Source organism: Numenius arquata, chromosome 3, assembly GCF_964106895.1.
Source record: "Numenius arquata chromosome 3, bNumArq3.hap1.1, whole genome shotgun sequence".
Taxonomy (NCBI): domain Eukaryota; kingdom Metazoa; phylum Chordata; class Aves; order Charadriiformes; family Scolopacidae; genus Numenius; species Numenius arquata.
Genome location: NC_133578.1, coordinates 13,169,426 through 13,184,777, shown reverse-complemented (window position 1 = coordinate 13,184,777; position 15,352 = coordinate 13,169,426). Strand labels below are relative to the sequence as shown.

The 15,352-nt window shown below is 37.7% G+C and overlaps 1 protein-coding gene across 1 annotated transcript in view; it reads left to right on the top strand.

Moving 5' to 3' along the window:
- Positions 1-15,352, top strand: part of SLC49A4 (solute carrier family 49 member 4) — a 65,310-nt gene that overhangs the window by 17,479 nt on the left and 32,479 nt on the right. Inside the window, exon 2 of the mRNA XM_074145649.1 lies at positions 3,350-3,443. Within this exon, the coding sequence (XP_074001750.1) occupies positions 3,350-3,443 (94 nt within the window). The remainder of the gene's footprint in view (positions 1-3,349; positions 3,444-15,352) is intronic.

The following is a 15,352-nucleotide window of genomic DNA, read 5'->3' as shown; positions in this document are numbered from 1 at the left end:
TCCTGCAAGAGCCGGGTGGGGAGGAGCAGCTAAAGAGAAAGGCTCCAAAGAGCAGCAAACTTCCTCTGTTGGCAGAAAATCACGTTTAGGAAGTTTCTTCCCTTTCCAGCCATGTGACAGAAACCTCTGATAGAAGGAGATTGGAAACTGGATGATGGATTTTAATTTCTAACACATGCTCACAGACCCCCATCAGTTACCGGTTGTATTTGCAGGGTAACATTAATGAAGTTAATGACACCTACTCAAAATCTTGGTTGTGTAAATTACTTAGATCTCTTAAAGTAGAGAATTAATTTCTTGCAGGGTTTACAGGCTTTTTTTTCTGCCTTGGTTGGTTACTTTGGTTTATTGTCCCCATGATGCATGCTGCTTTTTGAAACACTCTGGGGTGTACTTTTTAGAGTGATACAAGATGCCCAATTCAGATTAAGAACCACTGCAAAGTTCAAAGCAAAAACACTGAAATAGCTATAAAAATACTATTAAAGACCAATTTCTAACAAAGATGAAAAGAATGAGGGATTCAGAGAGTTAAAATGTAAAGCAAAATAAAAGAGGAAGGTGCTTAGAGGGTAGAAGTACATCATGTAATTAGCAAAGAAAATGTTTACTATGCTGCTTGTCTGACAGTCTTTTACTTGTTTATTGTGGTGTCATCATTTTCAACATGCAGCTTTAACTGAAGGAATTGTTAGGGATGTGTTTACATGTTAAGGTGGGGGGAAAAAAAAGGCCAAGGAATAATCTGTGTCATCAAAACATTTAAAAGTGGTCCATTACAGTGTATAGTATTCAAGATGAGGACTTCAAAGAATGTTTGAAGAAATCAAACATACATGATTGTGAGGCTCTAACTGATTTTATTTTAAAATTACGCAACGTGAGGTTGACATTAAAGATAGATAAGCCTGAACTTAGGGCTGGGGGATAAGTTCAGCATCCAATTCAGTGAAAACTGAATTGCGTATTGTTTTTCTTAGGAAACTTTTCTGTGGATCCAAATTTAAACTTTTTCTTCATATGTGTTCTTTGATTTTTTTGTGTGTGTGGTTTTTTTGTGTTTGTTTTTTTTTTTTTTTTAATGAAAACTCAAATAGAGTTTTTGATATGGAAACATTCCTCATAGTCCTGTAGTGATTTAACCTTAAATTTCTGTGTAACACTCATTTACTGCTGTGCCCTGGGCTTGTACCTGGCCTGTGCCTCCTGTGGCAGGACCTCCTGTGTCATTGAGCAGGACCTTCCAGGCTGGCTGTCTCTACCCTTGTGTCTCCTGAAAGGCAGAATGAGCCCTGATTTGTGACATGCAATTCAAAAAGACCATGATTTACATGGAAAATATGAAGGTGATATGTAGGTCACTAGAGCTTTCCTGAAACATTGCAGCAGCATTTCCAAATGGAAGACTGAAGGTTTTTTTAGTTAAAAGACTCATGTTTTGATTTTCCATCAATAATATTATAATTCTTATTGCATACAAGTTCTCATTATGCACAAAAGCAACGCTCACAGAGATTTGTTTCCCACGAGAAAAGGCACAAGCGTTACATGTGTGATCCCGATACAAACAATTACCCCCACAACATGTGCAGTGTGGCAATAGGGGGTTAAGCGTGGCATGAAGGCTCACATAGTGGCCCAGCAAACATGAAGAAAAACAGGATTTTGAACAGCTGCATTATCCGGGCATTTAGTTAGGTCTTTATGAACACTCGCACTTGAAAAACCAGTTTAACAGCACCAAGTGCTGGTTGAGCACCAAGTCAAGCAAGTAAGTCTGGACAGGCATTGGAAATCCTTCAAGGAAACAAATATTCTCAGCTGATGATCCTTCTCCAGGGCATCAGGGATGTGAGGTGTCCTTCGGAGTCACAGGACTGCAGGCTGCATTCCTTTCGTTAGTGACTGAACCATACCAAAGGAAGTCATAGTTTCATTTCAGAAAACCTGTAGCATTAACTTCTTTTTGTTTGGGTTGTCTTGGGCTATGTTGATGGAGAAGGGCCGTCTTTGGTTGGGTTTGTGCAGTGTCCAGCACAAGGAGTTGCATACCCGGGAGTGAGGTTCACTAAGAGCTGTTGCAATAAGAGCAAAGGGATGTCCCGTCCTTTGAAATTACGTTTTGGGAAAATACATGATCTAAAACCCCTGTAAAATTCACATGGAGACAAAATATGTAATGCAACTACTGGTTGAATTGTACTGATTACAGGAGTCATTAACATAGAAGGGAGCGCATCGCTGAAAATTGGTAGTTTTAGAAACAATCAAAATCATTTGTTTGTTAGGTGAGTTTATCATAGAGACTTGTTCTTTTTCGGTCTGTGTTTTGGGTAGGTACTAGTTTCACCTAATGTTGGAGATACTGTGTGTTTGTCATCATTTAATTGCTTTTATTTTGTTCTGCTAAGAACATGGAAGCCCTTTATTTTCTGTTTGTTGCTGTGAAATTGTTTCAAGTTTTACGACTTCACAGATATAGACTGTATCAGCAGTTTTTAATTGTGCATATTTATGATTTTGGTGTCTTACAAGATTCTGGAGATTAAGCCCCTGAGCTGTCACCATTCTCTTTGTGTTTGCTGCTGCTGGAAACACCTTAGCAGCAGCAAGTAAACCACGGGCAAAAGGAATTGCAGCACTAAGATAAAGTTGTTGCTAATCTAAGTGCTTCTCAGTTGAGAATCACAGTATGAGGAAAAAACATATTCAAGGAATCAGTCAATTGTAGCTTTTTTTCTAATGTACTATATTTACAACCTCTGACAATTTGAGCTGAGCGCAGCAAAAGCCTGGCCTAATTGCAAGGACTGCAAAAAAATATTTGCACTGTTTTCCCCTGAATACATAGTTATTTCTTCAGGATGAAATGCATATCTGCATTGGGAAAGAGAACAATAACAGTGCTGTGTCTGCGCTCATTAAGTGGTTGGAAAAGAATGTACAAGTCCAGATTTTTCTTTGGATCTATCTAGGTTTCAGATCACACATTGGAGCATATTCCCTGATGCTTCTAATTCTAAAGAAAATACAGTACGTTTTGATGATACTTTTATTATCACTTTTCACTTCCAAGAATGTCTGTAAGATTTTTGGATACAGTCCTGTGCGGTAGCATGCCAAGAAAGAGTAAGCCTTTGTAATTCTGGAGTGTAAATATAGAAAATAACACAAAATTTCATAATGTATCTGTAATTCATATCAGCACCAAAGTGTTTGACTTGAAAGAGATACACATTACTTCTGTGAGACTGCATGTAAATATATAAATTTAGGCAACACTTTTTTTTTTTTTTCAACATTGCTGATTTAACTTGTAAAATACTGTTCTGTTTTTTTATCTTAGGTCTGAGGGTAACTGTGTTACTAACGTCATCCCTCATGGTATTGGGAGCTGGCCTGAGATGTGTTCCAGTTTCAGACCTAGAAATTAGAAAGAAGTAAGTGAATTAGTTATTTTCAATATACGTATTTTATGCTTTCTGTCAACATAATTTTTGCTGCTACTGCAAAGAAATGTTAGTACAAATTTTCTGTATGAATTTGATACACCAAATGTTTGTTGTGTGGATGTGGGCTTACATGCTTTGTTACTTCTTAAATGTATTTTTGTAGTCCTTCTTCTGCATAGTATCTGAAGATCAGAAAGCCCATTACAAACTTGAGTTAATTAAGCCTCACCCCATCCTGCATAGCTAATATTAATCTGTTTTGCAAACAAGGAAGCAGAGATTTAGAGAGGTTCAGAAACTGGCCCAAGATCACACAGGGAACCATGCCACAAACCCCCCCAAATGTGTAATTTGTATGCAGATGTTAAATAATTAGCTCATATTTCTTGGATGTATGGGATTGTGCAGTGAGACAGATGAATTCATGCAAAATGGCCTTTTTCATGTAGTCTCTTCCAGTCTGCATTCCATAGTAGTCTTGTACTTTCTCTGTGGTTGAAATGAATGCCTTCTGTGCATATGCAGTTTGAGCGTTTGTTACAGAGACAGGTTATTTCCTAAAAATCACAATCCAAACAATTCAATTGCCCATTCAACGTATCCTGAACCTGGGAATCCCTGGTAAGTACAGGAGTCGCATCCTTATCGTGCAGCAAGGGAATATGGATCACTTGTTCACTTATCTTTGTTTTGCCTTTCATGCTGAAGGAGGAAGGAGTACAGGCATTACTACATTTTTCTGCTTCTTTAAAAACAGTAGTAGCCCTAGATCTTTGCTAATTATGTAAGTACTGAGAAAAAAATATTCATAAAAGGTTTTTATGTGGGTTTTTTTTCCCCTTGAATTGTAATCAACTTGTAGGCAGTCCTTGTATTATTTCAGCAAATTCCATTTTTCCTTAGTATTGCTTACCACAGAATCAGCTCAGAAACATTCAAGTTGAGAAAGAAATGTTCGGTGTGAAGTGGAAGACAGGTGACTAAATGTCACGGATTTAAGAAAAAAAAAAAAAAAAAAAAGGAAGAAGTTCAGAGGACTGAGAAATGTGATAAACACATTGACTGTAAAACTAGCCCCGAGCAGGAGTAAATGGCTAGTATGTAATGACTGGCTTAGTAAGTGCATTTCAGTTCTAGGGTGCTTCAGGAGTGTATAAGGAAACCCAACATGCTGCAGATGCTAGTTGCCAACAGCATTGCCCATTTTAATGTGGTGGTCAAGGACTTCACGAGCAGGAGTGGCTGATCTAACTGAATTATGTCAGTGTTCACAGTGGCTCTTTCTATTTAGGGTAAAAATGTATGATTAAGGAAGAGCTATCCTCATTGTGCCCTTGTTTTACCTTTTCTCAAGATGCTAAGCGATGCTCAACATCCATTTCATCAGTTCTGATGAATGCTGGATTAAATATATATAACTTTTAAATGGACCAGATGGTTTAAATGCAATGAAGTGTGGTGTCTTATGTCACTTCTAATTTATCATTTATTTATGCCAAAAGACTTATGCTGGCCTAGGCTTTACCAAAGTAAGGATGAAAACTCTAAGAACTTAAGAAGAAATTCCCAAATGAGATTTACTTGTGAGGTATCATATGGGGAGTAGGAAGGAGAGTTTCCACGTGCTTTGATCACCTTTGAACAAGGTTTTCCAGTGTAAGTGCAGTGAGGGGATCTGGGAGAACGGTGAAATAACTACTTAGGAAGAAACATTCAAAGAATAACTTCTTTAACTGGGGACAGAAAGGCTGCGGAATGTATAGAGTCTGATGAGATGTATAAAAGATAATGATACATTTTACTGAAAACCATATAAGGAAAAAAAAAAAAGATGAGCAGAATCCAAATGGAAAAGGTTACTTATTTCAGTTATTCATGCTGTGAAAGTATGCATCATCTCCAGCTGAAATTGATAAATTTGCTTGCTTAGCCTACTCCAGAAAAAGAGAATTTTTCAAGAATTGCAGCTCTACCTGAGGAGGTAGTTTCATCTTTATACACAATTTGACTAAAAATCTACAGATAATTAATTATAGCTAATGGTGTGAAGCAGAGAGTTGGTTTTCAGTGAAGATTTCTTGAGACATTGTAAATACTTGTATACACCGTGCGATGTAACTTGTATTGTTTTGAGGGCTAAGACTGAGAGCCAATTTTCATCAATTACTTGAAGCATGATCCCAAATAATATAATATTTTTGAGATGAGCATTACTGCTTAATGCATAAGCAACAACTGGCTGAGCACTAAACTATGCACTTACTGTGAATGTGTGTATGCGTTAATACGACAGTTTGAACATTACAGAGCCAGTCAGATGGACAAGATCCCACACAAGGTAATATTGGAGCATTTCAGAAACCAGTGTAACTGGAACGTCTTTAAATGCTTTTGCATGTTTCATAATGTGTTCTTTCAGTCCCTGGATAATCTGCAGTAATATACTGAAGGATTTCCATGGGACAATTATGTCAGAGTTAAGATACGTAAAATTACAAGAACGTTCATGAGGTTTGTCAGGTTTAGGGTTTTTTCTACTTTGTAGCTGTCTCTGCTCCCTAAGGTCTTGTAATTTAACATTAAGGAGAGCTAGTAAAGCTCGTCGCCTATCAGAGCAATCGCAGATGTGAGGAAATCACCGTTAAGACTGACATTTAATCCTGACTGCTTTATGCTCCTTATCTCACACAGACCTGTAATATCCAAGTGCGTTCTTAAGCTCCTTTCTAGTCTGTAATTATTCTTTTGGCTCTAGCATGGAGGAGCAGACTATCTCCAGCTCCGAGTCATGTTTTAAAGACAAGCCTTAACCTCTGTTTTCAGTTCATTTGATGTCCATGTATGTGCGTGACTTGTATGAAGGAGAAGTCAGGTTGCACATTTGAGTGTGTCTCTTGAAGCAGCTGTTCCTTATGGTGAATTTTCGTTCTCTGCCAGCGTGACCTAAAACCATATTGGGAATCCGTGCCAGAGCTGCATAAATTGAAGTGAAGGCTGAAATGGGAGTATATAGTGAAAATGTGGAAGTATGGACTTGTGTTTGAGGAACCAACCTATACATGGACTAGTAAAATCCCTCTCACTTACAGCCATGCTCTTACCTGCTTTCCTTCTCAGCCCACAACCTGAGACATTACTGTGTGTATCATAAAGGCAAGGAGGTTAAAGAGAGTTTTTCTTATGTACCACGCTCATCTGGGCTTGTGAAATGTGCCAGATATGTGATAGTGAATTTGACTTTTAAACATAAACCCCCAAACTATTATTCCTTTCTAAATGTTACGAAGACTTCATTTATCACGCCTATTTTTTCAGTTCATAGTTCATAAATTGTATCAAACATAAAAAAAAAAAAAACCACGTTATCAAATTGTACCATTCCTGAACTTGTCCCTTCTTCCCTTCCCTGAAGGTTACAAGAGCATCACTAATGCTTTTTTGCCTGCATCTCCAGGTTCAGTCCTTTCCTTTTTGACTACTACTTGGCACTGAGTGAATATTTTCATTGGATTCTTTTAAAATTTGATTATTTTATCCTGAGTATTAACAGTTACCAAGAGGCCATTTTTATTTTATAGACACAGTCAGGATTGGGTTTTTTCCCTCATGTAACACTTCGTATTTATATCATTTTCTGTGTTTAGGGATAGATTTACATACAGCTTAGGACTCCTGTATAATTGTAAAATAATAAATCTAGGCAAAAAGCTATATGAGCAGAAATGTATAAGAAAGAAGAAAATAAATGATGAAATCAGCCCATAATCATAAGTCTCTGGCTTTTGAGACTGACCGTGTGATGTAAAACTTCTTAAAATGTTTTGAAAGACAGGATAATTAAAGACATGGAAGTAAAGGATGTAACATAATTCGTCATTTGTATTGAATATATTAATTAAGCAATTTATTAGAACTTAGTATGCTCTGGGCTGGTAGGGTTTGGCCTTTACATTAGGTTTCACAACAGAGAAGTAGTTGTTGAGAGCCCTGAGTCACGGTGGTGAGAAGGTGCTCCTTGGCAAGAAGTACCATTAAAACATTTGCTGGGAAGCCAGCAAAACAATAACACAGAGAATGACAGCGGAAACAGAAGTGGTTATTAACAAAGTCATTTATGGAGGGCACACCAGTAATTGGTAGCTGCTGTAAAAGGGCTTTTTCTTTAATAATACCACTCTTAAGGATTTTGGATTTTTTTGCCTACTCTTAGATACATTGATGTTAACTTTTCCCTTTATTGTATTTGTAGATTAACTCTTACCACATCTTTGGTACATTTTGTTTCTTTTAGCTAGTTGCAACTTGATTTGTATCAAGTATTTTATTTTTGTTAGACATATTCTCTAGTAGTTCCGTGTTTTCCCTTTTTCACCCCTGAAAGGCTAAAGGATAACATGGGATCATCTCATTGTTTGTCTTTCCTGATCCTAAAATGACCATGAGCCACCATTCTCATGGATGAAAAAAGCAAAGGGACACCTCAGAAGAGGTAATTCAGTAAAGAAAGGACATATTAAGACTCTCATATTCCCTGGAAATACTGAACACAATTCTGTGCTCAAATACGCACCCCAAACCTGGTGCAGCAATGGAGAAGAGAGGTTAAAATGTTCCAGGGAGTGACAAGAGCCTTTTGGGAGAGGATGGTAGAAGAATCTGACCGTAAGAAGTAAAGACAGAGAGTGATGCATGTTGTGTGCTCCATAACTCACTGGGGGTGAGAAATTTGAAAAAAAGTATTTAATGTAAAGTGTGGTTCTGGGAGTAAAAAGACAAATAAAGGTACCCGTTTGAGTGCTGTAGCTCAGTGAGCGCAGGAGGAGGAGGAGGATGAGACGGAGCTCTTGCCTGGCACTGGTGACACTTGCTGTTTTGTGCTTTGGCTGCAGTGCTGGGGGAAGGCTGAGCTGGGTTAATCCACAGCATCCACAAAAGAGGTAAATGGGGGTAAAAGGAAACAAGTCATTCATGGGTAGATTCTTAGGGGAAATACTTAATCTTTATATCCCTGTAACAGTTTAGCTTGTTTTTATTACCTCCACCAGCTTCATCTTGTACACAGGTCTTATTTTTTAACCTTTGCTCCAAAGCTGTTGTTTTAGATAAAGAGGTCCTGTGAGTTGTTCCTAAGTGGTGATGATTTTTTTCCTGCTTTACTTATTTGTGGATGTTAGCGGTGGATTCAGTAGGTGACTACATATCCTCTGACTGCCCAGTGTGTCTTGTGATGCACCGGCAGCTGCTGCTCAGCACTGCCAACTAGGTGGCAGCCAAATTGGCTTCTCCTTCAGTTGAAGAGGCCTTAGTGGAAAGAGGCAGCGGCTTGATGGTTTTGGTGGTAAATACTCCTTCCTCTTGCTCCTGTGCTGGATTTCAGCCACGGATGACACTGTGGCGGCCATCTGCCTCCCCCAGCAACAGGGGTAGCTGCTGAATTAGCAATTTACAGATCCTGTGTGAATTCTTGGAGTGGTAAATCCAGTAGATGTATTAAAGGAAACTTAAATCTCAGAAAGGGTTTGGTATTGCAGCAATATTTAATGGGTAGCATTACAAGGTACAAGGCCTCAGCTAGTACAAGCCTATGCTGGAAGGGAAGACAATTTATGTTCTTTGTGGGATATTTAGCTCTATCTCATATAATGGCAGATGTTATCCTCAACTGCACTAAGCTTTTGATTTTTTTAATCATATTGAGCTCTTTGCCTTAGTGACTCATATTCTGTTGGCTAATTTCTAATTTCTTAAAGAAGAATTCATATTAATTAAATTTTTATTGAAGTTGCTGCATTATAATCAAAACATCCTCTTGCTCTTTCACTGAAAAATTCTGCAGGAGCATTTAAATAGGTCTTGTTTATCCAGTTTCCTAATTTGCTGTATCTCCTTCCTATTCTTTTAGTAAAAAATCCTACTTAGGACCTATCTGGTGCTAAGTAATCTCCATCAGCTTTCTCCCATGGCAGCTCTGATAGCAGCCGGTCCTGGTGTGCTTCCCTGATAACTTGTTTCAGTACGTTTTGCCTCATTAGCCCATAATGTAATTGCCTACTTTGTGTTTACAGCAACGCTGTTTATTTTGGGTCTGTTCATATTTGATGAGTGTGTCCTCCATTAGCGTTGCTTTAAAGATGTCTTCTTTTAAAAATGGGTGTGTGGAGTGGGTTAGCTTTAAAAGAAAAACAACAAAGACGGACCCTTTTAATAAAAAAAAAAAAAAGCCGAAAGAAGCTTTGATTTCATGTGCCCGCATCCTTCAAACTTGGCTAAAGCTTTAAGTGAAGACACCCTCTTCTCAGCTGTGTGACAGCTCTGGTGACGGCACAATAACATGGCGTGAGGATGTGAGCGAATTTGTCACCAAACTGCCAGAGGTCTTGCTGTATGCCTGCCTTGCCCCTTTCCTCTGTCAGGACGTCTGGCGGAGACGCCAAGGTCTTGGCCTGCGATTGCTGCTTCCTCTTCTTGCAAATCCTTGTCTCTCTCTCTTGGCAGGCTCTCAAAAATAATGGTTTTGGACCAACTCTGTTTTTCCAATCCTTTTAAATTTAAAACCAAAACTCACTGGTTTTCAGACCGTTGCAAATGTGTTTGCTGTTTTCTTTAAAAGTGGGAGAAGAGGCAGGATGCGGGGATGCCCAGGAGATGCTGTGGTCCTTTCCAAGTCCACTCCCATAATGATGTGACCAACTGTGCTGAAGCCATGGTTTCTACAGGGGGTGAAAAGTGAGCCCAGTTCCTGATGAAAATGGTCAAAAGTACATTTTTAAGTTTTTCTCTTTTCTTTTTCACTATATTGCTGGTGATAATGTACCACACAGTGACTCAGGCTTTCTGCTTGTAATAATTTTTCTTACTGATGGGGAAAAACAGCTTTAAATTATTCCACATATCAGTGGTCGCATGCATCAAAAACAAGCTAAAAAATGCTAATGGCCTCAATCCATGAATATCCAGAAGGCATAAAGCTTTTGTAGTATAAATATATCATTTAATGAAAATATTGAAAGGAAGTGCATTTTCATGAAATTCATCTTTCAGAATGTTATTTTTAATAGATGAATTCATTGCTTTACCCAGAGGTATTTTTCTTTCCAATCCTTTTCCAGATATAGAGCCTTATTGCACTCTCTTTGGGTTATGAACAGAACAGCATTTGCATCGGGTTCTCCCCATACTCTATAGGAGTGAATTTCTGTAAAGCATGAATTTGACCTCCCTAGCTCTGCCTTTGCCTTAAAAAGTACCTGAAAAGGTTCCATTTAATAGAGGGTTCTTTTGTTGTATTTATTTTTGTGAGCCTAAAGGAAAAGCTCTACCCTTTTCTAGTAACTAGACTGTGAAGAATCAGGTGGTTCTTTACAAAACTGGTATCAGTTCCCTCTGAGATTTATTCTATCTCCTAATGTGTAATGTGGGCAAGTCCAAGTCTTTTTATATTCCTTTTCCTGGGCAAGCAACTTGCATCATGCATCAGTGTAGGTGCTCTAGAATAGGAGGTATTTGCTTGCTTTGTTGCCGTGTAGTGAGGCTAAATTCAATAGCACTTGAGAAGTGCTCTGAAGTCCTCCAGTGGAAGGGTTTCTTTCATTTGCTTCCAGTAGTTCCCACAATGAGCTAATCGCTATATAAACTTATTTGTCTTCCAAATTAGCAGGAGCTGAATAATCCACTTCTTTCAATGAGTAAAACTGTCAGGCATGTGAAAGAAAAATCAGCCCTCCATTTCTGTAAAACATTAACTTCTTTATCCGGAATCCCTTTTTGCGTTAATTGTTAGGATCAGCAATTCATCTACTAAACTTTTCCAGACTGAGAGGCATGCTGCAATGCTGGCTTCATGCAGCAGCAGGCTAGCGCTCTAAATGACTTCGTTACTCCTTACACTTTGCCAAACAGCAGCAAAACTGAGTTACCAATTTTTTTTCTTTTTTTTCTTTTTTTTTTATTGCCTCTGCATAGAAGTTTTAGAGGTTTTTTTTCATTGCCTCTGCATAGAAGTTTGCATAGTGAGTAAGCGGTCAAGTCTCATGGCGCGTAGTAGGAAAAGCATGGGAAAAGTTTCAGACAAATAAACCACCAAATTCTTGTCATCACAAGGCTCTTGAGATGAGGTCTGCTCCCTCCTAGGACCCAGAGGAACCTAATTTCCCAGTTGACTGGGGGCTCATCAGAGGCTGGTAGAGAAAATTCATGTTTGGAGAGTCAGAGCAATGCACTGGGGCCAACGGCCTCGCGCTTCCCCTGCGTTGTCTGCCAAAGAAAAGGTGAAAACGCTTTTTCAACTCTGTTAATCGGTATTAAAATACTGATACGACTTCTCCAGTCCTAGCCTTCCCAAAACAAGTTCAATTAACACATCTTAGAACTGAGCTTTGGCAACTTCTTTTAATGTTGTGATTTAAATCCATTGTATTAAAAGTCATTCCTCGGGTAAATCATTTTTCCCCTACCGTTGCCTTTGTTTCCCTGTCTGAGTACAGAAACTAATGAGAATTTCTTTCATTTAAAATGCTCGTAAGTCTAGGCATGAGGCATACTGTGGAAGAAACATTAAATGTCTGGGTTTTTTACACAGAAGAAGTGTTTATGTAACATGCAGCTTTTTAATAGCTTAACAAATCCAGTAACTGATGGGACCGTGACCATGCATGAAAAGTTTCAACCTGTACGGCGAGAAAAAGATAATTCAAGCCAACTGTAAATGGAAGTTCTTTCCCATCTTAACTATATGGTATTATCATCAATCACTAAAACCTTTTTCCTGTATAATCTCACATTTTTTCATACGCAGTTTGCTCAGTGATATTGTAATTTCAGCGTTTATAGCCTTATATGTGGGGTTTTTTTGTTGTTGTTGCTTGTTAGGATATTGAAACAGTGGCAGCAGGGAGTGAGTAAAGTAGATATAACCAGGTTACTTTTTAATACTCATATAAAGTCTTCCCTCAGGGAAGTGATGAAAACCATGTAATTTAAGTTATTTATAATGTGACTTGACAAAAATTTGGAAACAGAGATGGCAATTCCGTACAAAAAGAGTTTTTCTTCTTTAATTTCTAGTGTTATATTTGAACTATCCCTTGTTGTATGTTTTTGCAATTCAGAGGCCAGTTTAGGAAGAAATGTGATCGTTATTTTTTGCAAAAAAGGTGTGTGTATGCATATATAAATACCTGTGTATGCATTTTTTTAATATATAGCTGGATATGTATGTGATGTAAATGTGTAAGATATCTATTACTGTGATGCTATGGCTCATTGTATTTAGCACTAGCATTTACATTTACATAGTCCTCAAATAATTATTTTGGGGTTTTTTTTTGTTTTTTTTTTAAAGGCCTCATGTTCAACTGCAAATTAAAAGTTTGGCAGAGCACACAAATTCATTAGCACAGAGGTCAGGTGGGCAAAAACCTTGAAATTTTGAGATGGGTCCCTCACCTGGCTTCTGAAATGGTTAAAAATAAGATATTTTGTGTAGATGTTTGCTTCCCCACTTTTGCTTTAAGCTAGACAGTCATCAATTATTTTGTAAGTCAGGGATGAATTTCTGGTGTCATTTTTTCCAATTTTCTCTTTCATGATTGTGATTAAAAAGCCTTCCACTCTTGTGTTATTTTCTATTATTTGAACTCAGTAGCTCTCTACTTTCTGATACATGGAAATAATTAGATGATGGTTGGATAAATAAAGCATCTGAAAACGGAGCAGAGCTGGATAAATAACAGATGAAAATTACCCTGTTAGCGTAATAAGTCTGAAAAATATTTTTCCATCTGGGTAGGGTCCTGAGCTAAAGTTACTTTGTTAGCCCTTTTCTCAGGGAAGAGAAATCTTGTTGTGCAGAATGAAACTGAAAATAGTGGTGGAGAAAAATGCTATCGCTCTTTGCACCTTTTCGGTAGCTGAAACAAGAAGAGAATTGGGAAGTAACAGAAACAAGTGTGTCCTGGTGTTGGAGCAATTCTCAGCACTGATGGTGTTCAGGGGGAGACTACTATGGGCTGTGAGAGCCAAATCTAGCGTGGTGATGGTAAGAAGTTGTAACAAACAGCAAAAAGCCACCAGTACTGTTGTGTTCATATTTCTCTGTCAGATGGAGCGGCTGCTACATATGTCTCCGGGAGTAGCAGCTTAGTAAATGCACCAGATCACGTTCTGAATCTCTCGTCCCTGCCTCTCCAGGGAAATGAGTTAAGGATGTGTAGAGGAACAATGCAAATAATTTTTTTTTTTTTTTTTTTCAGGGAAAAAAGTAGCTTAATTCAAGCTACTATTGAAAAACAGATAAAATAAGGTTTAGGCTGTTGTTGTATGCAGAGATATTTGAGGTAGTAGTCAATATATCAGTGGCAGTTTAGTCTGAAAATAGTGTTTATTAACCCACGTGTTAGACTTGAAAAATTAAGCAATATGCAGGTAAGAGATGCTGTATCCTGGATGATAATGTCAAGCTTGGTAAATGCCAAAAATGCAGATGGAAGGGCAAATCCATGGGAATAGACAGCACACCAGGCAGGGCAAGGCAGGGCAGGAGAGAGAGCAGGCAGGAGAACGCCAACAGAAGAGACCTACAGAGACACACACATTGGCTCGCTCTTTGAAAAAAAAAAAAAAAAAAAAAAAGACAGAAAGATAATGTAGAGTTTAAGTTCTGGATTAAGATACTGTTTTCTCCCTTTGGATCTGCAAAGTAAAGTTAACATCTGTGTCTTCCTCTAGTATAGAGGTCAGTTATAGAGCTTTATTCAGATGATGGGGTTCGATAGATCTAAATCTGAAGTGTAAATACATGAAAAGAGTATGTGCAATTCTGACAATATATAAATTGGGGTTTTTGTTTGGTTTGTTTGGGTTTTTTTACAAACTTTGCTTCTTTTACCTACATGCCCATAGGCACTGCAGAAAAACTATTGTACTTTTTTCTGATTTTATTGAGTTTCATTTGCCCTTAGGATTTCTATAGAATAGGTGTATTTGAATTAAAACAGTATTATCATAGTGGTGTAAGTGAACAGAAGTATTAATATGGCACCTATAGCTATAAAGGTTATTTTGCGGTGACACAGTTTTCCTAGCATACACTAACAAAACCACAATTTAAGCATAAAATTCACCTTGGAGTGAGAGGAAATACTAAAATAATATCTTTATATGTTGCAGTAGTTACCTCACTGGCTAGTGAAATGCAGCTGTTTCTGGGACTGTAGCATAGCTCTGCAAATACCCTGGAACAGTTTAGGATAATTTTGAGAATAACTTAAATGAAAATACCAAAGTGCACAAGGATGCCTTGGTTTGTCCAAAATACACTGGGTTGGAGAGTAACCATAAGGGATTCATGTAATGTCTCCTCTAGAAAACTATACCTGGTCATTATTTAGATAGTGCTTTTCATTTGTTTAAAACTATTTCATTTTATTTTATTGGGGGGCCCTAGTTTAACAAGCATTAAAGAGGCCTGACTATGCCATGGTGATGTCCATCTGAAGCACATCATGAACAAATGATCATGAAATCTATCCTTGCTATGTGAACTTTAAAAATAAAAAAATAAAAAATGGAGCAATTGCTTAAATTTAAGAGTGGCTATTACTTCTGTCCCAGTTCAAAAAGTGTTTCCTTCAGATGATATGTAATAGTGTTTTCTTTTTTTCTGTATATTTTTATAAATTTTGTTTAAAAAATTTAATTTCTAATCCACTGAGAATCAGTAGCATCTATTTCTTTTTATTGCAAGCTAGCTTGTTAATTTGATAAAGAGTCTGTCAGCATTTCTTTTGCATATTTTGTTCCTTTGTGTGCTTTAAAATAACTCCTGCTACACTGTATATTATTCAACCATTTGTGGCTTGAAACATTGCCTAAATGCTAGCTTATGTTTCCCCATTTTC